Source organism: Abramis brama, assembly GCF_963993115.1.
Source record: "Abramis brama genome assembly, chromosome: 3".
Taxonomy (NCBI): domain Eukaryota; kingdom Metazoa; phylum Chordata; class Actinopteri; order Cypriniformes; family Leuciscidae; genus Abramis; species Abramis brama.
Genome location: NC_139965.1, coordinates 6,092,076 through 6,117,746, shown reverse-complemented (window position 1 = coordinate 6,117,746; position 25,671 = coordinate 6,092,076). Strand labels below are relative to the sequence as shown.

General features: G+C 37.8%; 4 protein-coding genes across 4 annotated transcripts in view; 2 read left to right on the top strand and 2 right to left on the bottom strand.

Moving 5' to 3' along the window:
• LOC311079190 (uncharacterized protein) overlaps nucleotides 1–25,671 on the top strand; it is a 220,949-nt gene that overhangs the window by 69,760 nt on the left and 125,518 nt on the right. The window lies entirely within an intron of this gene.
• Nucleotides 9,013–16,184, bottom strand: LOC311079874 (uncharacterized protein; the record flags this gene model as incomplete). Its single annotated transcript, XM_084109598.1, has 6 exons — nucleotides 9,013–9,320; nucleotides 10,001–10,205; nucleotides 11,223–11,370; nucleotides 11,893–12,086; nucleotides 12,568–12,696; nucleotides 16,083–16,184. The coding sequence occupies 6 exons, from the start codon at nucleotides 16,182–16,184 to the stop codon at nucleotides 9,013–9,015; spliced, it is 1,086 nt and encodes a 361-aa protein (XP_083965724.1).
• On the bottom strand, nucleotides 18,336–19,074 carry LOC311079463 (histone H1-like). The gene has a single exon (XM_084108912.1). The coding sequence runs from the start codon at nucleotides 19,054–19,056 to the stop codon at nucleotides 18,430–18,432; it is 627 nt and encodes a 208-aa protein (XP_083965038.1). The 5' UTR covers nucleotides 19,057–19,074; the 3' UTR covers nucleotides 18,336–18,429.
• Nucleotides 24,694–25,671, top strand: part of LOC311079180 (aerolysin-like protein) — a 10,261-nt gene continuing 9,283 nt past the window's right edge. Inside the window, exon 1 of the mRNA XM_084108393.1 lies at nucleotides 24,694–24,732. The gene's annotated coding sequence lies outside the window, so the exon portion shown is untranslated. The remainder of the gene's footprint in view (nucleotides 24,733–25,671) is intronic.

Here is a 25,671-nt window from a genome sequence, read left to right as displayed (position 1 = left end):
GGTAACTAATAGTGATAGTAGTTTGTTTATAATACAATCAAAAACGACATATGTGAAGGTTCTCAGTCCTCCATGTAACGTTAATAATCCAACGAAGTTTAAAATCAAGGGCAGTTCAAAACGATTACAGACACCAGTAGGTGTCGCACTGTGTCTGCTTTGTGCGAGCTACTGTCATGGAGATATTGATTTATGTTCTGTAATTAAAACACTTCCCATCATTTTCATTACAACTGTGCTTTCACAAATCACGTTTCTTAGCACAGCTGCTTAAGGCATTAGCCTACTCAATAAAATGAGCTCTTTCTCCTCATGTTTGATTGTCTGATTTACATGTGTTATTATACTGCGTAAAGTTTTAGGAGTTGACTGTAACACTCACAAATTTAAAAACATGTCTCACATATAGGCCTTCAGTCCAGTGGGGTGTGTGGTTCTAGTGTGTATAATAGACAACAAGCAGTATGTCATGCAAGTGAACATAATTTATTTTATTAAAATATTTACATTAATTTATTATTTGCATAAAATAACAAAATGAATACAACAAAAGGAGTTCTGCAAGTGAGAATAATAGAAAATAAAATTGAACAATTTATTAATTGCATAAAATAACATAACAGATGAACATAACCAAACTTAACCATTTAACTTAACTTAAAACCTAAACTAAAAACTAACTAAAACAATCCCCTAACTAATAGTGTCCTTCAAAACATTGACAATCTCCCCCATCCCTGTAATTTCAAATTTTTTTTCTTGGAACATCTCGTCCCTGCATTTTGGGCAGTGCAGAGAGGTAGTTGCCCACTGCTCAACGCAGACCCGGCATCCAACGAGGCTGCGGCAGCACGGTGCCACAACTGGGTTTTCCATCACATCTGAAAGATTCAGAATATTTTTCAACAAATATTTCAACAGTTGTCTCAAGCAATTTTCATCTGTCTCATTTCACTTGTTAGTGTTACAGTGTGTTAATAGTTATATATATATATATATATATATATATATATATATATATATATATATATATATATATATATATATATATATATATATATATATATATTCCCATTGACTGCAATAATTAAATTTTAATAAAAATTGTAGTCATAGTAATGATATCTGTCTAAACATTCCCTTGTATCCCCTATATATCTCTGGTGTCATAAGCCTCTTGTTCTATATTGTATGACAGTAACATCCATATTTTTTTCTGCTGGTCACATCTTCACTGAAGCTACATCACACTTATATTGATACTAAAATTAAAATCCAATATCCAATATGCCATTGTTTTATAGCTGCAAGATTACATTAAACATAAAATGTTTTGGCACATTTCCCTGTAATTAAGCAGTACATATTTGTTTTCTTCTGAAACCCTGGGTTCTGTAGTAGAATCTAAAATAAATCTTTGAACAAAGTTTGGCAGTGCAGTGTCCGTTTATAATGTTGAACCCTTTAATGTGACAGGCGGCTTTCAATAGGGTAATGCTATGACTTGATTTTACTGCAGAATGACTTGTTTGTAGATAATTTACAACTGACTAACCTCTGCATATAAGGCACTGAAACGTTGACCTGACTGTTGCCAGCTGGTCAGCAGTCAGAGCCACCGTGCTGACCCTATTTGCCCGAGCATATAGCCCCAGGTCCCGCAGTGCTTCCGTAATAGCTGGCAGCTCTTCGGCTGCCAGCACCAGCTCCTCGACACATCGGACAGTTTGGTCATCAATGCCACTGTGGGGTACAAAAAAGTTAGTTTACACAATTCAAGCAAGTCATGCTGAACAGCCACGTTGATTATTTGCTGTTATCTATATTTTTGGTTTTGATGACCTAACCCAACTTAACATAAGGACTTTTTAGTTTCACACTCATCCCTTTTCTGCAGAAATGGTTATAAAACCAGCTCCTTAACCACAATCGCAAAAAACTTGTTTGGTAACACTTTACAATAAGGTTAATTTATGAAACATTAATTAATGTATTAACTAACATGAACTAACAATGAGCAATACATTTGTTACAGTATTTATTAATATTTGTTAATGTTAGTTAATAGAAATAAAGCTGTTCATTTTTTGTTCATGTTAGTTCACGGTGCATTAAAGGGATAGTTCACCCAAAAATGAAAATTCTGTCATCATTTACTCTCCCTCAAGTTGTTCCAAACCTGTATGATTTCCTTTCTTCTGCTGAACACAAAAGATGATATTTTTAAGAAGGTTGGTAATTAAACAGTTGCTGGTCCCCATTGACATCCATAGTATTTTTTTTTTCCTACTATGGATGTCAATGGGGTCCATCAGTCGTTTGGTTACCGACTTTCTTCAAAATATCTTCTTTTGTGTTCAGCAGAAGAAAGGAAATCATACAGGTTTGGAACAACTTGAGGGAGAGTAAATGAGGACAGCATTTTCATTTTTGGGTGAACTATCCCTTTAACTAATGTTAGCAAGATTTTAATAAAGTATTAGTAAATGTTGAAATTAGCATTAACAAAGATGAATAAATGCTGTATAAGTGCAGTTCATTATTAATTAATGTTAACTAATGTAGTTAACTAATGTAGTTAACTAATGAACCTTATTGTAAAGTGTTACCACTTGTTTTAAATGTGACCCAAAACCTGCTCAAGCTCATCCTCCAAAAAAAAAAAAAAAAAAAATCCTAGAACGCAACAAACGTACTAAATTAGGTTATTAAAATTAAACCTACCAGAATAAAAAAAAAAAAAGATGAGCCCCCAATTTGTTACAACCCCGGCTCTCAGGCCGCAACAAAGGAGGAGGATACAACTCAGGTTTTCAAAGATTAACAAATTTATTTAAAACAACACAAAACAAAAGAATAGTGTGGCAGGCGCAAACACCGACACTGGTGTCTGGGCGGGCAGGCCTAAATAGGTTGGGCTACTAGCCAGGTGCTCCCAATCTGCTTAATTGCCTGCAGTGAGAAACACACAGTACAGAGGCCCAACACAAAGAGCTCTTGGGGCCGTCACACCTTTTAACCAGTTTATTTGTATTCAGCATACTTTAAAATAACTTAATTTGATAATGCCTAATCAACTTAAAGTCATCTCCATTGCTGGATGGTTTTTGACAGAATTTATTGGTCTTTGTGAATTTGCTTATATGTTGAAAAGGGTTTATTGACTTGAAATTCAAAATTTAAATGTACATGTGGAGACTCTGGAGTATTTACTCTGCAGTGCCTTTTGTGTTGAAAGAAGTTAGTCTTGAATTCTGTAATAGATGAAGGCTTCTATAAACAGTATGCTTGTTACCTTGTCCTCCTTCTCTTCCGTCTCATCAAATCCTGGTAGGCACTGTCACAGAGGGCAACAATCTTCCGAGCATTCTGCTTCCAGAACAAGAGTCCTAAAGAGAAGATGTTGGGGATAAAATTACATTTTCAAATTTCAATTCCATTACTTTTTTTGATTTTGAACAGACTCCTTGGCAAGTTTAATGTGGTTTAGATGAAAGGCACAACTAACTACCTATTGACCTTGCTTAATGAAGGAAGTAAGAGAGAGCCCATTGCTGGCAACCAGGAGTGCAACAGGTTGCAAAAGAGTGGGACAATTATCAGCTTATATGAAAACACGTTACAAAGGCTACAAAATTAAAGTGAAATACATTCAATAAACAAGCTAATCAGACAATATTGAAAAAATAAGTGATATCCAAGATATGTGATGTCAATAATAATAATGAACTACTATTAAAGGTGCATTCAGCAATCTCACACGTTTTTTAGGCCAAAACATTTTTGTCACCTACCGCAAACATCTCCTCACTGTCCGCTAGCTGCCTGTCCCCTGAACACACTGTAAAAAAACGCAGTCTCTGCAGACAGCCTTTTCTTTCCTTCAGTGATTCTGCTTGTTAACAGCAGGTGTTCATAATTAATGCTCAATCACCACTTAATTATCTCATTAACTTCAACACTGCTTCAATGGTATTTTAACTCTGTAGTGTGCACACATATGAATACTGAGAAGTGTTAATTTAACATGGGCGTTTTTCTGTGTACTATTACATAAATCTTACCCGTTTCATTTACATATGACTGACAAATATGAATCACATTTAGTTTATTAATACAATTACATAAATCTTATCCGTTTCATTTATATATATGACTTAAAAATATGAATCACATTCAGATTATTAATTGGTTTATGTTAAAACTATGTAACTAATCTTTTTTTTGAGTGTGAATTTTAAATGCATGGAAACGCTTCACGGATCTTTCCTGCTGCTTAGCCTCTCAGCGGCTATAGGTTGCCGCTGATAATAATTTCAAACATCAACAAGACGTTACGCCAAACAGGATCGCTGAATGCACCTTTAAGTAGGATTTTTTTTTTTTTTTACAATACAATACCTGTTGTGCCAATGCCTTCAATGAGGCGGTTTCCCTGACCATCACAAAGGACAATGTCTTCCTCTGAGCCCAGGTCATGTTTCACTTTTTCAGTTATAGTGGACACATTTGCCTCACGCTCCAAAAAAGTTACATAAAGGGTGCCTCCGTCCGCACGAAGGACTCCACCCTCCACCCTTCCGATTGAAATGCTCCTTTTGACAGATACAAACGGAGATAGATAGAGATACATTTAGAGAGTTGTTTTATCCTTCAGCCTTCCATACCATGCTTTTATGTTTTCCCTCACGGCTTTGCAATAATGCTCTGAGGGTGTATTTGGTTTATGTTGCAACAAACCTCGAAAAGCTTCTTGCGGCTGGTGCAGGCGCTGGTCCTGAACGGACAGCAGAAGCCACAGGCCTGGTCGCAAATCTGAACAGATTAGGTTGTGCTGGGAGAGATTGGGTTGGCAGTGGCACTGGTGCAGTAGGGCCTTCCTCTCCACAAACCTCATATCTCCCTGATAGTTCGATGTCCCCAATGTACCCTGTTGAGCTGGGTAGCAGGACAACGCCAGTCTCTGAAATTAAATAGATGCTGGTCGGCATCAGCTGCAAATACAAATATGACAATGTAAGTTGATTTTATTTCTCTCTCTTTCTCACTCACACAGGCAGAGTAAAAAGACTCTTCCAGATTTTATTCTCACTACATCAAAACGTATCTCATTATTTAAAATCATTGTAAATAACAAACTGCTTTCAGCAGGAGAAACAGGGACCATTTCAACCCTTACCGATGGCTCTAAAATAATTTTTCTGTACATTTCAAGTAATGAAAATGACACCCCAAACAGTGACAATAATAACGTCGCAGTTTGGTTAGTGATGTTACGTCTGACACCGACGCTCCGAAGCTTGCTTCAAACTCGAAAAGTCCTTGCAATGAACCACTGCTTCGGAGCTTGTATCATTACGTCACTAGTCACGTGAAAATGACTTCTGAAGCAAACACACTGGTTCACTCCTGTAGTGAACCACCTGACTGCTTTGACAGCCCAATCCAGTGTTGACAGGTTTGAAACCTGGCAGCTGTATTTCTTATAAAAGTGAAGGTAAAAAAAAATATAGGAACAATTTACAGAAATTATATTGGATTTAATGGTTTTCATGGGAATTTTATTGGTTGTAATGGGAATTATAGTGGTCTCTGTGGGTCTACTGATATGTGTTGGGTTGTATTGGTGGGGGCATTAAATCCCTAATGGAATATGTCCCAAACAAACACAATACAAAAAATAATTCTGTAGTGGTTTAAATGGTAAAAGCCAATGGTTACTATTTTAATATAAAGCATTAGAATTTTTGTGATGATTTCCAACTTTTTTTTAAGCTGGTCTGATCTTCTGTCCTTGTTTAAATAAATAATTACACACACACACATCATGCTTAATTCACCTACATAACTTGAGTTTCACAGCACTAACACGGTTTCAGCTTTGATCGCCTCGGTAAACACGTAATAAACGGGGCGTTACTTGCATTTTATGGTTGTCCGCTTTGTTGCATTACATTTACTTCACCAGGAGATGGCGCTGCAATTTATATCTGAATGAAGCTTCGAGTAATGAACCATTTTCGACACAATTGTATCAGAAAGCAATAATGCTTCGAAACACTTCATTTGGCCATCACTACGTTTGGTCGGTGAAGATTAAGAATTATTTACCAGTGTTGAAATTATTGGGGAACACAGAATACAATTTCTGCAGATAAGTTTGCAGCTGTGGTCTATAATGAAAACGTGCGCAATTACACCCAATTTGGCGCTAACTAGGCTCAAATTTTTTTGCTTTTGCTGCTGGGCCTAATTTGGAAAGCTAAGAGCTCACAGATAAGGCATGCTCATATCAGTGTCACTAAAATTACATCATCATAAGGCACTTGAGGTGGATAGACTCTAAAAAATGCTGGGTTGTTTAACCCAAATCTGGGTAAAATATGGACAAACACAAACATTGGGTTAAAAAATAATAATTTAGAACTGTAATCCAGCGGCTGGGATCGTCCATATTTTACCCAAATTTGGGTTGAAAGAACCCAGCATTTTTTAGTTAGTCTTCATACCATGGCATGCACTCCATAAAAACTATTTTAACAGGAGTTTATTGTAAACATAACTTTGTTGCCGAGTTTGGGCATTCCAGCCTCTTTAACATAACGTTAACTTACACTATTTCTTTCAAGACTAAATTTAGGCTAAACCAATATTAAGCCTAACCTATATTGTATACCTCTTCTCGGATAGGCCTACACTTTGAATTTGATATTTTTTTCTAACCTTAAATATTCTCGAAATGTTTTCCAGGGTGATGTCCACTTCCCGGATTTGTATCGTTCTGGGTCCACGCCAGAGGGTGGCTTTGTCCTGCTGGTAATTCATCTTTCACGGAGATGCTGCAAGAGTCAAATCGGCGGTGGTCCCCCAGGTGCAAATGAGCAGTAGCCTAGCCTAATCTGAATTCTTCGCGCAATTTTTTGAGCGCCAGGAAATGACCTTTCAAAATAATCCGTTAACTTTTCAACATTAATGCTTACTGATAGGGTGACCAGATGAGATTGTCTGAAATTCGGGGCGGGGCCCGGAGAAGGGGCGTTGCTAGACCCCCTTTACGGTCTTGTGCCCCAGTAGTAGCCTATAAATCTTCTGTGTCCCAGTAAATCTGAAGTTTGACTTTAACAATTTATTTTTATTCGTCAATGTATTTAATAGAAATTATATTATAGAGTAATAGAAATTGTCTATTTGCAACGCAATAATAAAACAATCAACGCTTGTAAAACAAAAGCTGACGCGCAGGTCTGAGCAGGTACCACTGGAACAAGCCGGTAACGAACTTCCGGTTTACGTTAGCCTGAAGATACCGCTATCAGAGAGCCTCAACAAGCCCAAACAACTTGCTTGGATAATGAGGAGTAGAGCTTAGATCGGGCCCAAAAAATCAAGCCCAACCCTACCTGAGCCCGTTGTGTCCGAGTCCGAGCCCGGCCCGACACATTAACTGTAATTATGAGCCCGAGCCCAATTTAGACCCAATCATTTTAACCAGGGGCGACGCCAGATAATTTTTGAACGTGTGTTGAGGGGGTGCTAAATATATTATATATAAATACTTTTACCGCACAACATTCGGCATTCAATTAAATATTATTAAAGATTTATTATTAAATATTAATACTTATTATTAATAATAATGTTATTTCAACAAAATAGGCTATCTCGTTATTTCGTCATCATATGTGTGCCGAGTGTGCGTGCAACAAGCAAGGTGTGCATTTGTAAATCCGGTGACACGCGTGCATTGATTTTTATTAATAAACTGGTGTTTTCTGTCAGTGTCTGCTGCAAAGATGAAGTTGACGATCGCCATCTCAGTGAACGCGCATAATAGAGAGAAATGCACATCTTGGATTACATAATCCTATTTCTTTTCATTTTGAATTGTTTCATTTAAAGACATTTCAAGCTTTAGATAGGCTATATTTCTCATGTCTGAGTTTCGGATAATTTATGATGATACGCTCCTGTTCACGTGCAATGCGTCTGCGACGCCCATTAAGACTCGCAGGAAAGTTGTGGATATAGAATGTGGTTGGCACGCTATTGAGGTAGCCAGGTAGGCTAAAACATGACGAAACAAAAGTGTGTAGCCTATACAAAAATAGTTCTATTTTTATTATTATTGGCTTAGATGGACTATTTTCAAGCTATTGTTATCCAATTGTTTGGCCTTCAAACACCATTCATAATACACGGGTCGAGCGGGCTATTATATAATAGCCTAATAAAAAAAAAATCGAGGGTGGATGACAGATAAATCATTATAATTAAATGTGGTGAGTTTAATAAAGAGATGGAACTCTCATCACGGTAAAACGCAATGAACGCGCGTCACACATTTACTTTCGTTTTCAACAACTGTCCTAAGGGAAAGCAATCAAAGAAAACGTATCAGTGCTTGACATTATAACTCTTGTCTGGGACACGTGTGTGTTTTGTGTTTGTTTTAAGGAAAAAGTGATATAGCCTAAAATATAGGCTAGGTAATATAAAAAAATGACTAACTAATCACCGAAAACGCGAGGAAGATTCTGTTTTATTTCATTTAATGCAAGTCGCGATTAGTTGATAATATAGCCCTATAATGTATGCCTACACACAACCATGCGTAAATTAGGCACTATGTCATTTGAGCCTATAGTGTCTTATTATTTTAATTGAATGTATTGGTAAAATGTAAGAATTTTAAAAGAAATTTAGAGCATATTTATTAGGGGGGAAATGCCCTTTATAAAGGTACAACAATTATTCCGATAAGAGTGTTTTCAAAAAGTGATGTAATAAAACATTAACAATTAAGTTTGAAGGTTAAAGCCTCTGTTTAGGCTATACAGGAAATGTAATTTTGCCTAAAGAAGAACTTTTAATTTAAATAAATGTTCATTTTCAATCAGCCTATACTTCAGTGTGATATGTTATCATGCTTAGCACTGAGAATTTGAAAAATGATAGGATGATGTCCTGGGAACACTGAGGCTAAAGCAAGCCACTGATGTCTCTAAAGTAATGTCAACGCTGACAATGTCTTCTAGTCAAATCGATCAGGCCTTGGAGTCCAGACTTAAAATCTTCTGGTTGATTGTTGACAGCATTGTCCAACATTACAGTCACATCTGGCCATTGCAGAGCAAATTCCCTCTCTGCAGTTTCCTGGTCCTGTGCACTCTGAAAGGGGTTGGTGCCAAAGTGTGATACTCTGGTCAATGATCCCACCTCTTGCTCATACCAGTCTGCAGCCACTGATGCCTCTGGCAAAAGGTCTGTGGATATGCGTTTTGGGCATCCCTCTCTGGCCAAGTAACTGGGGATTCCCTTTCCTAAAAGTAGTAAAGATAAAAAGGATACATTGCTCAAGCTATACAATATTTTTTTTTTTTTTTTAAATAAAATAAATCCCACTTTGTCGAACCACTGTGCATTTTGAGAAGCGCGACCCACAATCTTGCTTCATGCGTATAAAAGTTAAAACAAGTACAATCAAGCCCAAAAGACCAATTCATACGCATTTTTAAAAAAACTGCCGAGGATAAAATACACAAGAAAGCTGTGGGCTTATTTCCATTGTGGTCCTTTGAGGGGGAACAATCTACGATAGCTTAAGGATGACTGTTGTTATTAGACAAATTATTCTGTTATTTACTACAACATAACATTTAGGATTTGCATAGTAAAATGTGAATTTGCTTTACCAAAACGACTATGAAAATGTGTTTTAATAAATGTTGCATAAAATTACCTAGGACTTAATGTTATAGTACAAAGCTCAATGATGGTCTCAGAACTCGCTTATGATCTGCATCATGCTTCCCCTAATGTTTTATTAAACAAGTTAAAAAATATGTTCATCAGAAAACCACTTAAAATAGTATACAAAACGCGTGACATTGTCATTAATAATAGGCATCACACATTTTATAACGCATTTTCAAAATTTTGTTCACAATGAGATGACATGCAATCAGACTCAAATTTTATTGAGACAAACCCCAACACAAACCTGGAATCCTGTGGGCATTCCACGCTTGCACAACACGGTCAATTCCAAGCCGAGCCAACTGGCATGTCAAGGATGACACACAGAATTTGGACATCATGTCCTCCATATCCAACACCTCCTGATCCACTAGTTGGACCAATGCCACTTTTAAAGGGTAGTTCACCCTATTGTTGACTTCAGGCCAAATTCTTTCAATAGTGTGATTCTGTCAAAGCAAAATATAAAATACTTTACACAGAGAACACTGTCCAACAAGAGCTGATTTCAACACTACACAATTATCACCAACCTTTAGCTTTACATTACAAATATATACAAGCATAAGGAATTACAGTGCTATGCATAAGTTTAGACACCCATACTAAAGTTGACTAAAAAGAGGAATAAAAAAAAAATCATCTTTTGGAAACTGAACTTAATGCCTTAATTAAAATTAGGAAAAATCCAACCTTTAAGGACACCAATTTTCTTTGTGAATGAATAATGCATCGTAAATAAATAAATGTTCTTCCTTAAAATACATGGTGCATAAGTGTGTACACCCCTATGTTAAATTCCCATAGAGGCAGGCAGATTTTTATTTTAAAGTTTTTTTTTTTTTTTAAGGATACTATGCATCCTGATAAAGTTCCCTTGGCCTTTGGAATTAAAATAGCCCCACATCATCACATAGCCTTCACCATACCTAGAGATTGGCATGGTTTTATTTCAGTTAGCCTAATAGCTGGTTTGATTTGCATTGAGATATGATCTTATGGAAAGTACCCCATGCCAATCTCTAGTTATGGTGAAGGCTATGTGATGATTACATTTTAATTCCAAAGGCCAAGGGAACTATCAGGATGCATAGTATCCAAAAAAAAAAAAAAATAAATAAATAAATACTTAAAAAAAAAAATCTGCCTGCCTCTATTGGAATTTAACATAGGGGTGTCCAAACTTATGCACCATGTATTTTACGGAAGAACATTTATTTACGATAAATTATTCATTCACAAAGAAAATTGGTGTCCTTAAAGGTTGGATTTTTCCTAATTTTTTAAATTAAGGCATTAAGTTCAATTTCCAAAAGATGATTTTTTATCCCTCTTTTTAGTCAACTTTGGCATGGGTGTCTAAACTTATGCATAGCACTGTAATTAAAAGGGAGACTGACATTAAAATCATTGAAACTTACAAATTACAATCAGGGTGTGTGCATATTTTGCTCAACTGTACTCACCTTTGTTGATGGTGTTTGCATATATGGTGGCCTCTCTGTGTTGTGGCGGTGGCTGGCCAATTTCTCTTGCATGTAAAGAGTAAGGTAGAACTCTTTCCCATGGTCCACTCTTACCTGGTCCCACATCCCATACTCCATCACGGCACCTCTGCAAGAAAAGATAATATTCCCAATTCTTTGACAGCAGTATGGAGTCTGTTAGTGTCACCTCTAGCTGAAATATATATAGCTGAAATATGTCTTATGTTGTCAGGTAGTGGGGAGGTAATCTGAGTGTTGACTGGCTGCTTAAAAGGCAGTATAGCTGCAACAATTATATGATTAGATGAACCCCAAACTACTTCGAAACTACTACAAACTCCTTCACTAATTTCTGCATCTTAATTGTAATTGTTTGCTGTTTATATTACAAATTAGAGTAAACTTTTAAAACTACTTTAAAAATAATGCTAACCTCATAATCCAATTAATTATTTGTATAGATAAAATTGCATTCTTAACATTCACAGATAAGGCCTGAAAATTGGCCAATTTGATTTTAAGGTTTTGTGTGTTTAAGCAAACAGTGTTTAAGCAAATCATGAATTGGGATGATTTCCAGAAGCTGGTTCTTATTTTGAAAAAGTTATTTTGCTGTTTTTGGGTACATTTAAAAGGTGGTTTAAATTACCTGTAAATGTCACTGTATATGGTGAGGTTGTTCTTCACAGGCATTGTTGATTTTCCAACAATTTTGCTGGAGAAGCCATCGATCGCCAGCACATGAGTCACACCAAACATAACCATTTTTTCATTCTGGTCTATGTGTACTTTGTGACCCACATAGCCAGCATTATATGGAACAGGATTAAGGTTCCTGGCTCCCTTAAAAACATACAAAAAACAGACAGAAAATCAGTACATCATTAGAAAACCGTAGTTTTTCAAATCAAAGAAAAAAAAGCACATTGGTGTAAAGCTTTAGACATAACCTACTATACTGTAGCAAATACATTTAAACCCTCCTGTAACCTACTCTTACAACCAAACAACATAACACCTGAGCAACCACTGTTACTTGATTATCGTACTGATTGAAAACAATACTGCAAGACATTCTACTACCACAATACACTTACTGCTACTATTCATAGTACCAAGGACTACTGCTACAGCTACTGCTGAAGTGAGTACTTATAATGTTAGTACAATTATCATTACTGATAGAACTTTTCAAAAACACTAACCAATTAAACTGTCTCATTTACCTCAATGCCAGGAAATCCCAACCTTAAAAATCCAATAATCAATACACTTAATAAGCCTTTAGTAAATCCGACCTTTATTGACATTAGATCAAACCTACCTGACATCGTGCCCTGTGATAAGGCATGTGAATGTTGCGCAAGACATCTCCCACACGACCTTCGGATGCATGGACTCCTGCGGCTGCAAGATAGCCTGTCATCATTTTTCTGCCATAGGTAGGACCAGTCTTAAGGTAAAGAAAAGAGAAAAGATGATTGATTCAATTTCTATTTAGGAGAGACATGTAATACAAACACATACACTGGGGTCATCAAGTGTGAAACCACTAGTCAATGAGTCTACTTTTATTTTATTTTGTTGAAGCATATTCCCCATTCACAACGTGCATGTTTGCCTACTCAAAGACGTCATATAAACAACATTATTAAAAATATAGGCTAAGTCAAGTAGCTTACATTCATAGTATTTTTTTTTTGTAATTTCAAGTAAGGCTATAAAAACTGTAATGTTGTTTACTGCAAAATCTGTTGTTTAGTACAAATGCACATATTGCCTGGACCATATTAAAATGTTTAATGTTTTTATATTATATTTAAAACGAAAAGAGGCAGGTTTGTGTTTTATATTTTGTTTTGTTTTTTAATAGGCAAACGTTATGTGCAGTGAATATAATCAATACGCGTTGCATGAACCACATTTGTGTGGCTATCATGTTTAAGATTTCTTTAAATGAAAACGAAAATAGTTAGTAAGTTGTTTTATCACATATTTCGTTGCCTAAAATATACAGAGATAACCGGACAGAGCGAGCTGAGTGACTCGCAATGCGTCTGAAGGTGGGCGGGGTTAGGATTTCCCAAGATTTTCCATGATGAAAGTGACCAATCATAAGAGGGTCAGTGCCCTCCTTGGTTTCCGCCCCCAAATTGTCAAAAGTCTTGTAGACTCGAGGGAGCAGAAATCAGCTGAGCGAGCAGAAATCCACTGCGCGAGCAAAACAGCACTCCGCGAGCAGAAGCCCGCTGCGCGCGAGCAGGATTCCACTATACAAGCAGAGTTAACCTATGAGAGTATGCCAGGCGCTCGCTCGCAGCTACCTGTACACCTCTCGGTTGTTGAATTTGTGCGCGAGTACTTTTATCATGCCAGCTGAAGGTTCATTTTTGCGCGCGTGAAATAACATAATGTGCTCGTGAGCATGTCTTACACGCTCATAACATTTGACTAAAAAATGACGCCATACACCTGTGGATTTCACACGGTCCAGATGTGGGCCGGATCTGGGCTGATACTATGTTGCTGCCTGGGTACTCCTTTCATCATCAGCAAACAAAACTTGAATAATCCATGCACACTTGAAACTTCATATTAGGAGAGGCAGTTAAGCCTACCTGTTTTATGGATTTGAAGACAGCAGCATGCAGTTCGTTGTCCGTCACTCGGGGTCTTCTTAAGCCATTGTCTTTGCAAAAACGACGAATATTCGCTACCGATGCTCCTCTTTGCAAGCCGCACTCAAATGTCAGATGGTTACTAATGTCCTCATCAGTACAGTCACTAAGCAACATTTTACCAATTACTTCAAAGTAGGGAGACAGACTGGAGTCCATAGTTACAGGCAAAGTGCAGGCTGCTGCTTTGGCGCTTTTTATACAGCCACTCGTTGGCGCAAAATCAGTAGGCCTATTATAATTCGGTCAAGGTCACGCCATCTATGCTTCGGAGAAGCTCTGTCGCGCCATCTAGAGTATGGGGTCTCTGCGGAACAAAAGTGGGCGTTTTTAAATTTGTGGGTGTTTTCAAACTGGTGGGTGCATACAGTTCGTGGGGTGGGGTGGGGTGGGGTGGGGTGGGGTGGGGGAGCCAAGTGCCGGTACTCTCTTGCATTGACAAATCATGTCATTGTAAATTTCTACAGTGAAAAACAAAACTTGGAAATATTGCAGGTACAGCAATTTATTGTTATTTATTAACAACATAAATGTATTTAAACAATTTAACAAGTCGTGCGTGCGTGCAAACGGAACTCCTCCAAGTCTGCAAGTTTCTTATTACTTCATGTTGATCTACTGTTTTTATATAGGCATATTTGATAATGTATACAAACAGTATTGGTCATGATTTTGGCAGGCAATTATTAAATATTAAAACAGTAGATCAACATGAAAATCACCACAAGACCACAGTGGTAGTCTGTGAGATTTAGAACAAGAATCTGGTGGATTTTGCTAAAAACAATTTGATTTTATTATGTTTTTTTTTTTTGTTTTTTTTTTAAGTCTGCCGACACCAAGCGCATAGCTACACCTTGAGCCTACGCAACTTCGTGTCCCAGCATGTACAATCGGCCCGAGCTCGGCTGCCCCGCGGCGTCTGCGGCTTATTCGGCATTGGCGTGTGTTAACCGGGCCGATTGTGGCCCGCAGCTCGCTCTAGCACATGCATTTTTGTTACGGCTGGGCCTCACCATAAAAACCGGCTCCGGATCTGGACCACTTCTGGAAATGAAATCAAGGATGGTTTTAATGAGCAATAATAACATTAAAAAAATATTTTTAAATTGACGTAAATTCCTGACCGTATCTGATAATGTAGGACATCGACTATATTGTCAAAACAAAATATATGCGGTAAATAATAATTAAATAGTGTTGTTTTGCACAGAGCTTTCTTTAATATTTATACCATAGCAAAAAAAAATTTAGTTGTCATGAAAATCACTCTTTACATGTAGCCTATGTATTTTAAACATGCATTCGCGCTTAAGCTGACATAGACGCGCAATAGGCTATATTTTTAAGCGTAGAAGGTGCGACCATGGGCGCGATCGCACTTCTCCGAAGCACAGATTGCGCATAGAGATTGCGTGACAGCGGTAGGCTTTTATACTGAGGCAGCTTTGAAAAGCTGTCTATGGAAAAGCTACAGAAAAGTTTGGGCCCATGGTGGGTGGTCTATCATTGGATACCGCCTGATGAATTTTGTTTTTCTAGTAGGCTACCTCATATTCATTCACGTATAATAGTCTTCTTTGAAATGTGTACCTTGAAATGTTTTGTTTCCATTCCAGATTGATTTTAAAGGCTAGTTGTTGTCAGCAATTACTATTGGCAATGTTAAGCAGAATAGCCTATAGCCTACTTAACAACTGCCATCATTATTTGATACAAGACCACACTATGAGAACACCTAAAGTTTTGATAATATTTATGGAATATAATTTATGGAATTCTACTTTTACATACATTTTTCAGATAAAGTTCATGTAAGCATAGTGATGCACAGTTCACTTCTCCATCATCTATTGTGATATCTGTCATTGCACAGTCCAAATGATACATTGAGCTGCAGTCAAAGGGACTGAAAGCAAACAAAAGTTGAATGCTTATGCTGATTAAGACACACAGGCTAGGTGTACAGACACATTCTCATTTCTTAATTTTATGCCATTCTAAAACATTTTTATGTTAACATTGAAATATAAAGGCAGTGCTGCAAGTCTGATCATAAGTAAGGACATTCAAAGTATGGACAGATGAGGTCACCAAGGAGAGCCTTGAGGATTATACATCATCAGTGTGACACGTTACATCAGCAAATGGTGGTGATCACCTGACTGGAAACATCACAAACTGCCATGGGATGTGCACGGCCCAGGACCGGAGGGCTCTGCAGCGGGACATAAAAACTGCTCAGAAGATCACTGGTACCCATCCCCGGAGCATCAGTGATGTCGGTGAGGTGAGGTGCCTACGCAGAGCCAAAAGGATACTAAAGGACAGTACCCACCCAGCCACAGCCTGTTCATCCTGCTGCCATCTGGGAAGAGATATAGAAGTTTCTGCTGCCGCACCACCAGACTGCAGAGCAACTTTCCCCCCCAAGCTATCAGACTCTTAAACTATAGTTCATCCTCAGCACGACTGATTATAGTTTATTTCTGTTTACCATTTTTATAATTGCTTCTATATTAGCCTGATAATGTCTGCTATGTACCAGAAGGGAGTTACAAACTCAATTTATACTTTATGATATATATATTATATTGTGACAAAATATACCCACCTACCTTAAAGAAGAATAAAGTGAATGTTTTGGAAAGGCAGAGTCAAAAGTTATGACCTTAAAATGATTGAAATGTTGTGGAAGGATGAGGAAGCAAGCAGCTCATGTGAGGAAACCCACCAACATCCAAGAGTTGAAGCTGTTCTGTACAGAGGAATGGGCAAAGATTCGTCCAAGTCAATAAGCAGGACATATCAAAAGTTACTGGAATTTTTTTTGTTGCAGTTATTGCTTATGTAATCAGCGTTGACAGCCTGATTTTAGTAATGTAATTATGTTTTGGGGTTTTCTTTTGAGGACCTTGTAAAATGTTCTTACCTTTTCTGCAGCCATTGATTGTACATGCAATGCCCTTGAAAGCATGTATGTGCTATATAAAGTTTCAAGACTTGTATGGATTCTCTTCACTTGCATGACACAATCGGAGTTTTGTATGTTATACAAACTGGAATGTGTATAGAAAGATTCACACAGTATATAGCACACTGGTAAATTCTTCTTCTTTTATAATCTATAAATTATTAATTATCCTACATTAGGATTAGGACATGTCTGATGTGAGTTTGTTGTCTGAGCTGCTAAGAAGCTGATAGCAGTGTTATAATCAGGTTAAAACAGAAGCAGGTTTAACTCTGGGCTGGGTGAATGATGATGATGATAACTAGGCAAATAAAATCAAAAACAAAATAAAATGAACAACAATATCTGTATCAGTAATCTTGATTTAAAACAGTTACCAAAGACACCATACAGTCAGTCATTTAAATACTGCCACCTGCTGGTAGAAAGGGGGAACAGTTATCCATTACGGTGGAAACCACATTAAATATAAATTTAATTATATAATATAGCGCTAACAGTAACAACTCTGCACACACAAACAAGTTCTTAGGTTAACCTATATTACCAACTGTATTGAGCCAAACAATGCGCTCATTAAACGTGACTGGTGATGTCTGGATAGGCACGATATGAAATAGCTGTAATAAACTACTGTTGCTAACATATTTATTCCGGTCCAGGTTTATATAAGGCTATTTATTAATAGATTTTTCTTCTTCTAACGTTACTCTGGTATAACGTTAGCGCAGCATATTATGACCGTTCTAAAAGCTTGGCTTTTATTTTGATAGGCCATATTTACTATTACTTCCGGGTCACGTGGCCAACCTGTCTGTATTTCAATGTAGATCTTCAAACGAAAAAATGGAAAAAGGAATTTCCAAAAACCAAAATCGGACCGTTATTTGATTTTGGTTTTGTCATTTTTCGTTTTTGGATTCAGAACCAAAAACGGGAGAACGGCTCTTTTTTTTCCGTTTCTTTGTTTTTGGTTTGAAACGACAAACGAAAAACAGGTGGTTTCTCGTTATTTTGATTTGTGTTTCAAACGAAAAAACAAACTATCAAAACGTACACGGACCGCAATGGATATTATACGCTGTTTCTACCAAAAGTGCTACACATTTCATACACTTGTTCACACTGACCAGATCTGATACTGTAGAGTATTATTACCCTTAATGTAATAATATAATTTTATCACCGCCATTAGTGTTTGTGGGGTTGTTTGAATTGCCACGTTTCTCCAGCATAATAGTTTGTGTATAAATTATAATATGTACTGTTAATCAACATCCTTGAGTCGTACTGTGATAACTGTTTGCTTTGAAATCTAACAAGCTTTTTGGCCATTTTCAATCAATTTCTTGCGAATAAATATGATTTACTTGAGTTCTACCTAAACTTAAATTTGTTGAGTCTCGAAAGTCACATATTTGGCTATTTGATTCCAGAATTACCAAATCATTCAAAAACATGAGTTTTGCTCTTTACTCGGAGTCAGTGGTTGGCTCTGAAAAGAGCCGTTTAAGAACAAACAGTAACGTTAGATTTATTTCTTCTTGGGAGCTGCCTTTTTAGGCTTGGCGGCTTTAGGTTTTGCTGCTTTAGGTTTCGCCGTTTTGGGTTTGGCCGCCTTTGCCTTTTTTGGGCTCTTGGCTGCTTTCTTAGGAGTCGCTGGTTTCTTGGCCTTCTTGGGGCTCTTCGTCGCCTTCTTAGCGGCGGGTTTCTTCACCTTCTTCGGGGATTTCTTAGCGGTGGGCTTCTTCGCTGCTGCAGTTTTGGGCTTCTTAGCGGCAGCGGGTTTCTTGGCTGCGGGCTTCTTGGCTTTAGGAGCCGCTTTCTTGGCGGGCTTCTTCTTGGTCTCTGCTTTCTGCTTGTTGAGTTTGAAGGAGCCTGAGGCGCCGGTCCCTTTGACCTGAACCAGGGTGCCTTTAGTCACCAGGCTCTTGATGGCGATCTTGACGCGGGAGTTGTTCTTCTCCACATCGTATCCACCGGCAGCGAGCGCTTTCTTCAGGGCGGCGAGGGACACACCGCTCCTCTCCTTGGATGCGGACACAGCCTTGACGATCAGCTCGCCGACGCCTGGACCTGCTTTCTTGGCTTTCACAGCGGACTTCTTCTTGGGCGCTTTGGCCGGGGCGGCAGCAGCGGGGGCTGGGGCGGTTTCTGCCATCTCTCTCTCTCTGATCGGATCTGAAAAACTCTGTCTGGTTTCAGTAATAAATGAAAAGCGCTCGAGCGGCGCTGCGGTCTTAAATGACACATGAGAACCTCGTAGACTCAACCTGCCCCGCTAGGTGTCTGCTGCTCGCTGACGCTTGTGTTTTCTTCTCTTACATTTGGGGCAAAATTGGAGCTGTTAACTAGTTTGTCACAATCAAAACTAAGTGAACACCAAGCAGAGGTTCTGGGCTTTTATTAGAGACTCAAAAACGCGAAGAGGAAACGTTACTTTTGCCTTCGTCAGACCAAATCCAAGGCGAGCATCAGCCGCGGGGGAAAGCCGTGTTCAAATCTGAAGGATAGTTTTAATGGAACAGTTGATAAAAGCCTGAACGCGTCATTTGTGTGCCTAGAAAACAGTCTAAAAGAGACTTCAATGAAGTCAGCATCAGTGATGAGCGTTAGGAGGCTTTCATACAGCTGTTGTTTTGGGCAGCTTGAAGCACACGAACATCATCAAGAGTCTCAGAGTCTGTCTGGCCCTTATCTTCGGTTAGCAGATTATCCATATGTTATCTCATTAAACACGTTAAATACATCGTTGATGTGGGCCAGCATCATATCACGACATAAATATTTTAATTGTAATAAAGAATTTGTGTCTACTGATTCGCCATTCATCTCTAATGCCTCGTTTCCACTGAGCAGTACGGTACGGTACGGGACAGTACGGTACGGTTCGGGTCTGTTAACCATGATCTGGCTAGCGTTTCCACTGCCAACAGTACCCTTACTTGATAGGCGTGGTGTTTCGATCAACGTCATTTTCGCGCGAAGAAGAACATAGAGCATGTAGAACATGCTACAATGGATGACATGCAGCAGATCTTGTTCTTGCTCCTCGACATGTTTGTCACAAGAAGACAAGCGCCGACATTAGGCTTTTCTCAATATCAAGTACGCAAAGTTTGTACTTGCCATGTGCGACTCCTACATGCAAATGGTACAGAGCGTTTTTAAAAGCGTCACTCAGCTCGCTCTGCTACTCCGGTTATCTCTGTTAACTTGCTCTGTATGTACATTTTAAGCAACAATAAAACGAAATATGTTATAAAACACCACTCTGCCTCTTTTCGTTTTCATTTAAATAAATTAAACATTATAGGGACACAAATGTGGTTCATGCGCAACGCATATTCATTATTCACTGCACGTTATACGTTATTCTATTTATAACAAAACGAAATTTAAAACACAACCCTAACGTTACCTCTTTTCGTTTAAATAAAAAAAAAATAAACATATTCCAGGCAATATATGTGTTTGTACAAATGTTGCAATAAACATCAGTGATAATCTTGTAATAAAAAAATGACAAGAAACCATATTTCTTTTTGTAAAATTTCAGTTTTATCAATAATAGCCTATATAAAAGTTTAAGTAAAAGGTACAAGAAGCTATACAATAAGAAATAAAGCAAACAATTCAGTCAAATATCCAAATGCAGCGCTCTAGTCTAACATTACAAGTAAAGTTAAATATAAATAGCCTATAACGTTAATATGAAACTAAACTTAGCCCTCAGCCAAAACGATTGACAGGGAACTCATTATATATTCACGAGAGCAAAGATCGCCCGTTAGGTCTACACAAGACGAATTATATCTCATGTTTAACCACTACCGTCGGAGTAAGCGACGAACGTCAGAAGATTAGCCGAGGAAAGGCTCATCCAGCCGGGAAACATGAGCGCCGAGCCCCGCTGAACGCATGGATCTCACAACCGGGGAAAAAAAAAACTCTTAAAATTACATTTCGTGATACAGTAACAGTAGTATTATATTAAACTGTATATTAAAAAATGGCGCTTCTTATGTTGTCATTCCCCTTGTAGCACGCGCAAGTGACGATTCTCTGTCAACCAATCAACGTCGTGCAGTGAGTCTAGCTCCACCTTTTAGTACCGTTCCACTAGTGATGTGTCATGCGCAAAAGATGCGGCTCTGAGAGCCGATGCTTTGTAGTGAATCAGAAGAGCCGGCTCGCATCGAGTGAGAGCCGGCTCCCAGTTTTTTTCCTTTCTCTGCTTTCCTCAAGGCAGAACTTTGTTTTGATTGGTCAGCAATCGCATCGCGGCCAATCAGATGTGAGGATATGGGATCATACCATTATGTAAAAACAGAGAGGTGGGTGAAGCGAAGCAGCACTCCACTGCAAGTTAACGAGTCGTAACAACGTTAAAGGGTTAGTTCACCCAAAAATGAAAATTCTGTCAGTAATTACTCACCCTCATGTTGTTTCAACCCCGTAAGACCTACGTTCATCTTCGGAACACAAATGACGATATTTTTGATTAAATTTGAGAGCTGGATCACTTCTCCATAGGCTTATAAGGGATTGAAACTTGCTGGCCCAGAAAAGTTATTAAAGAGATCGTTAATATAGTCTAAGTGACTACAGTGGCTCAATGTTAAGTATATCAAGCGACGAGAATACTTTTTGTGCGCAAAAACTAACAAAAATAACGACTTTATTCCACTATTCATTTCCTTCTCTCTGGGCCTCGAGTTAGTTCACGTAGTGTTTTTGCGCAGCGTGTCTGTGTTACACGTCACCACGTAGGCTCACTATTGGCCGACGCTGGTCATGTGTGTGATGCGTGTGTCGTACAACACTGACACGCTGCGCAAAAACACTACGTGAAAAGACTCGAGGCCCAGAGAGAAGGAAATTAATAGTGGAATAAAGTCGTTATTTTTGTTTGTTTTTGCGCACAAAAAGTATTCTCGTCGCTTTATATAGGATCCCTAGGTTTAAAAAACTTGCATTCAATGACAACAGAGCTGTTTATTTGCTGTTTTGTTGTTAATTTGTGCAATAAATGCATAAAAACACTGCACATGAAAGGGTTTTCAACACACAAACCATTAATTTTTGCAAAGTTATGGTAAAATAAAGGCCTACAAAAAATCCTAAATTAAGAGCCTTTCGGGAGTCGAAAGAGCCGGCTCTTCTTTGGGAGCTGAGCCAAAAGAGCCGGCTCTCTGAAAAGAGCCGAACTTCCCATCACTACGTTCCACTGTGCTAGGTACCCCAATGGAAGGGTACCTAAAAAGTGGTACGGTACGGTTCGGCATTTTGGTACCATTCACAACTTTTGATAGTGGAAACGCAAATAAATGCGTACCGTTCCGTACCGTACCGTACCGTACCGTACCGCTCAGTGGAAACGAGGCATTAGGGAACCAAATGGAAATTATTGCTAATCTAAAGCAAGAGACACCACAGTCATAATTTACTTTTAACTACATGCTAATTCATAACATAGTCATGTATGTACAATGGGCCATTATGTTTGATATATTTATTTAGATAGATCGCTTTTCTTTTTTAAATTATGGTGTGAACTGAAATGATGAGGATAATGGGTTAGTGTTGAGTTAACTGGTCTCGTCTGGTTTGTTACAGTTTCAGCCAAATCACTGCATCTGTCTCCACTCGGATTTGCTCAGACTATAACAGAACACATTTAATGACGTTAAAACAATTGAAATATTTTGTTTTGCTGCAGGTCTCAGTTTTTTGGAAGTTTATTCAACCTCTTATGCCTAAATTCTGGAGCTTTTTCCAATTTGAAAACATCAGGGACTGAGGCCAAAATATGTAACGTTAATCTAGATTATTAAATGCTGTAAAAAAAAAAAAATATATATATATATATATATATATATATATATATATAGCCTATATATATATATATATATATATATATATATATATATGTATATATATATATATATTCACTTTGTTTAATTGTGTCTGTGTGTCATTTTTGTAAAGGGAAAATTATTCTACAGAACACAATATATTTCGATATTAAGTAAGCAGTTTAGTGACCACAGACTTTCATTGTATGGACACAATTATTATCTTTAATGTTCCACAGAAGAAAGAAAGCCATTGAGGTTTGGAACAACATTAGGACGAGTAAATGATGATGACAGAAATCTTGGGTGAAACCGAAGCGACTTTATCATATTTGATACACAAATAAGCCTTTAAATGATAATCCTGTTGTACACAATACTACATGCTTTCTGTCGTCTGATTGATCGTTTAGAGTTTAGACAAAACTATCAAGTCAAATTTGTGAATTTATATTATTCAAACATTTAGAGAAAAATTAATCTGAATGACAGATCATCTGCTGAGCGAAGATAAGAGTCACAAACAGGCTTGGATAATGTTTGTGTGCTTCAAGCTGACCAAAACAACACCTTCATATGAAAGCCACAGTTTTTTCTCTTTTAAGAGCCACTCAATAACTCTGAAGAGAGAGCAAAACTCTTTGATTTACATATCTATGTATCTATATATATCCTAAATAATATCTATATTATCCTAATATTTGATTTTCTCTCATCTTCTGTTTTGACTGAGCCTGTTTTTTTCTCCATTCTGTCACCTGATGGATTTTTGTTTCCTTGACACTGTTGCCTCTGACTTGCTTAGTTGGGAATACTTAATATTTAACAATATTATTGATCTGACTGTACTGGCACTGCTGTGTGAGAACTAAACTGAGCTGGACGATGACATCCTTTTTTGCAGAACTGCTTTATAGATGAAATGAACTAATTTAATAATTGATGATCTTTACACTGTTTGTTCTGCCTCTGGATATAGTCCAATCAGCGTCAAGTCACATTCTGGGGTGTACCGCTCCTTTTTGGCCGATTTCACTAAAATGTGATGTGCAGTCAGGTTTGAGTGTGTGCGCTATTTGAACGAGTGTTCTCACTGATGCTTGTTGTGATTCGCGGAGTTTTGACGAGTTTTATAGTCTTGATATTGTTTCTTATTCAAAAGTGGTGACGCCCCTAACCCCAACCTGACAGTTCTCTCTTCTCGCAGTGGGTCTGACACCTGTGAGATCAAAGATGGATATCGCGGGATCCACGCTCGTGCACAGTGTTGCTAATAAACAACACTAAAGTTCTGTTGCTTTTATATGAAAATAAATATAATGAACAAGACACCCAAAGTAGCCTACTTATTTAATTCCATTCCAAATACATGATTATCAATCTTTTTTCTTTAATACAGACATATGTGTTTTCTTTTTAAATAAAAATTACAATGCATAACCCATAGAGATCGCACTGTCAGATAGTTTGGGAATATTCACACATAAAACATGATATCAGAGTTTTAAAATCTTTTTTTTTTTTTTTTTTAAGAGAATACATCACGGTTGTTTAAGCCAATGATCATTAAAGGATTAGTTCACCTCAAAGTTGAAAATTGTGTCATCATTTACTCGCCCTCAAGTTGTTTCAAACCTGTATGAATTTCATTCTTCTGCTGAACACAAAGAAAGATATTTTGAAGAATCGCTGATCACCGGTGATCGGTTCTGCGCAGATTTTGCTTATCTCAAACAAGCCCCTTATAACGATCAGTCTATAATCCCACCCACTTTGAAGTATTAACTGCAGTGGAAAAACAAACCAAGCTAAAGCGAAACCAGGAAAACCACACCCCCCTGTCTTAGCCACTCCCATATCTGTCCAAGTGAAACTCAGCCGCTGTATTTAATGGCATGTCTCAGGGATATTATTGGAGAGATCAATCTTTTCTGAAGACAGGAACACCCAGGTTTCATAATCCCAGTCATTTCGTTCAGGTAAGGAATCTAAATCTAACTGAAAATATCTATTTAGATGGGATAAATAATTAAATTGATTTTATGCAACTTTATGATAATTTTTCAAAAACATCAGTCTGATTTCAGATCGATTCTGCTGTTACTATTTGTTAATTAGGCTATGGTTTCTACATAGGGGAGAGTGGGGTGATTTGTGCCAGGGGGGGAAGTAGTTCCACCCTTGTTTCTGGAAAACCATAGAAGAAATTGGTCATGTGACCACATAATTTTGAAAAGCAATCACTTTTACTCGTCCTCCAAAGAAGAGAGACACATGGCATGAGAGTTAAGCACATTTTAGTGCAAAAAACTGTTTTTTCCCTTTCAAAGTAAAATTTCTATGATTTAGGTTTTTTGATTGTAGTGTCTGAACAATTATAGACAAGTTTGAAAACATTTCACACATGTTTTAGTGCTTTAGTAGGCTACACAATGAGTCTATACAGTTAGCATGATGTTAGCTCTTAACTGCTGGATCATGCTAGTTTTTCAAACTTGTGGGTCTGGGGTGATTTGTGCCAAAGGGCCTGGGTTAAGTTGTGCCAGATCCAGACCACCTAGACCTACATACTCACAGGGGATAATCTTGAGAAGTGAGGAGATGGGCATGCCTCATCATTGTTTGACTCAGGCCTGCCTGTTATTTGTTTAATTTAGCTAACACTGATTTCAGTTTTGAGTTTGCACTATGTTATTAAAGAGAAGTAATATTCCGTTTTTAAGTGGCCTATGTCACAATAGGATGTTTAGAAATTAGCCTAGTCACTTTATTCTTATATGTTACATAATTGACAGACAGTGCTATGTCAACAGGCATCTATTGCCAAAGCCTTTTTGCCTGAAATGATTCACAAATATCATATATTGTGTTGCTATGGTGCTCTAAATGGTTGCTAGGGCGTAGCTTGATAGCTTCAC

Bases quoted from the DNA above. Each gene is read 5' to 3' on its own strand.
- LOC311079463 (XM_084108912.1), bottom strand. From the start codon at position 19,056: ATGGCAGAAACCGCCCCAGCCCCCGCTGCTGCCGCCCCGGCCAAAGCG.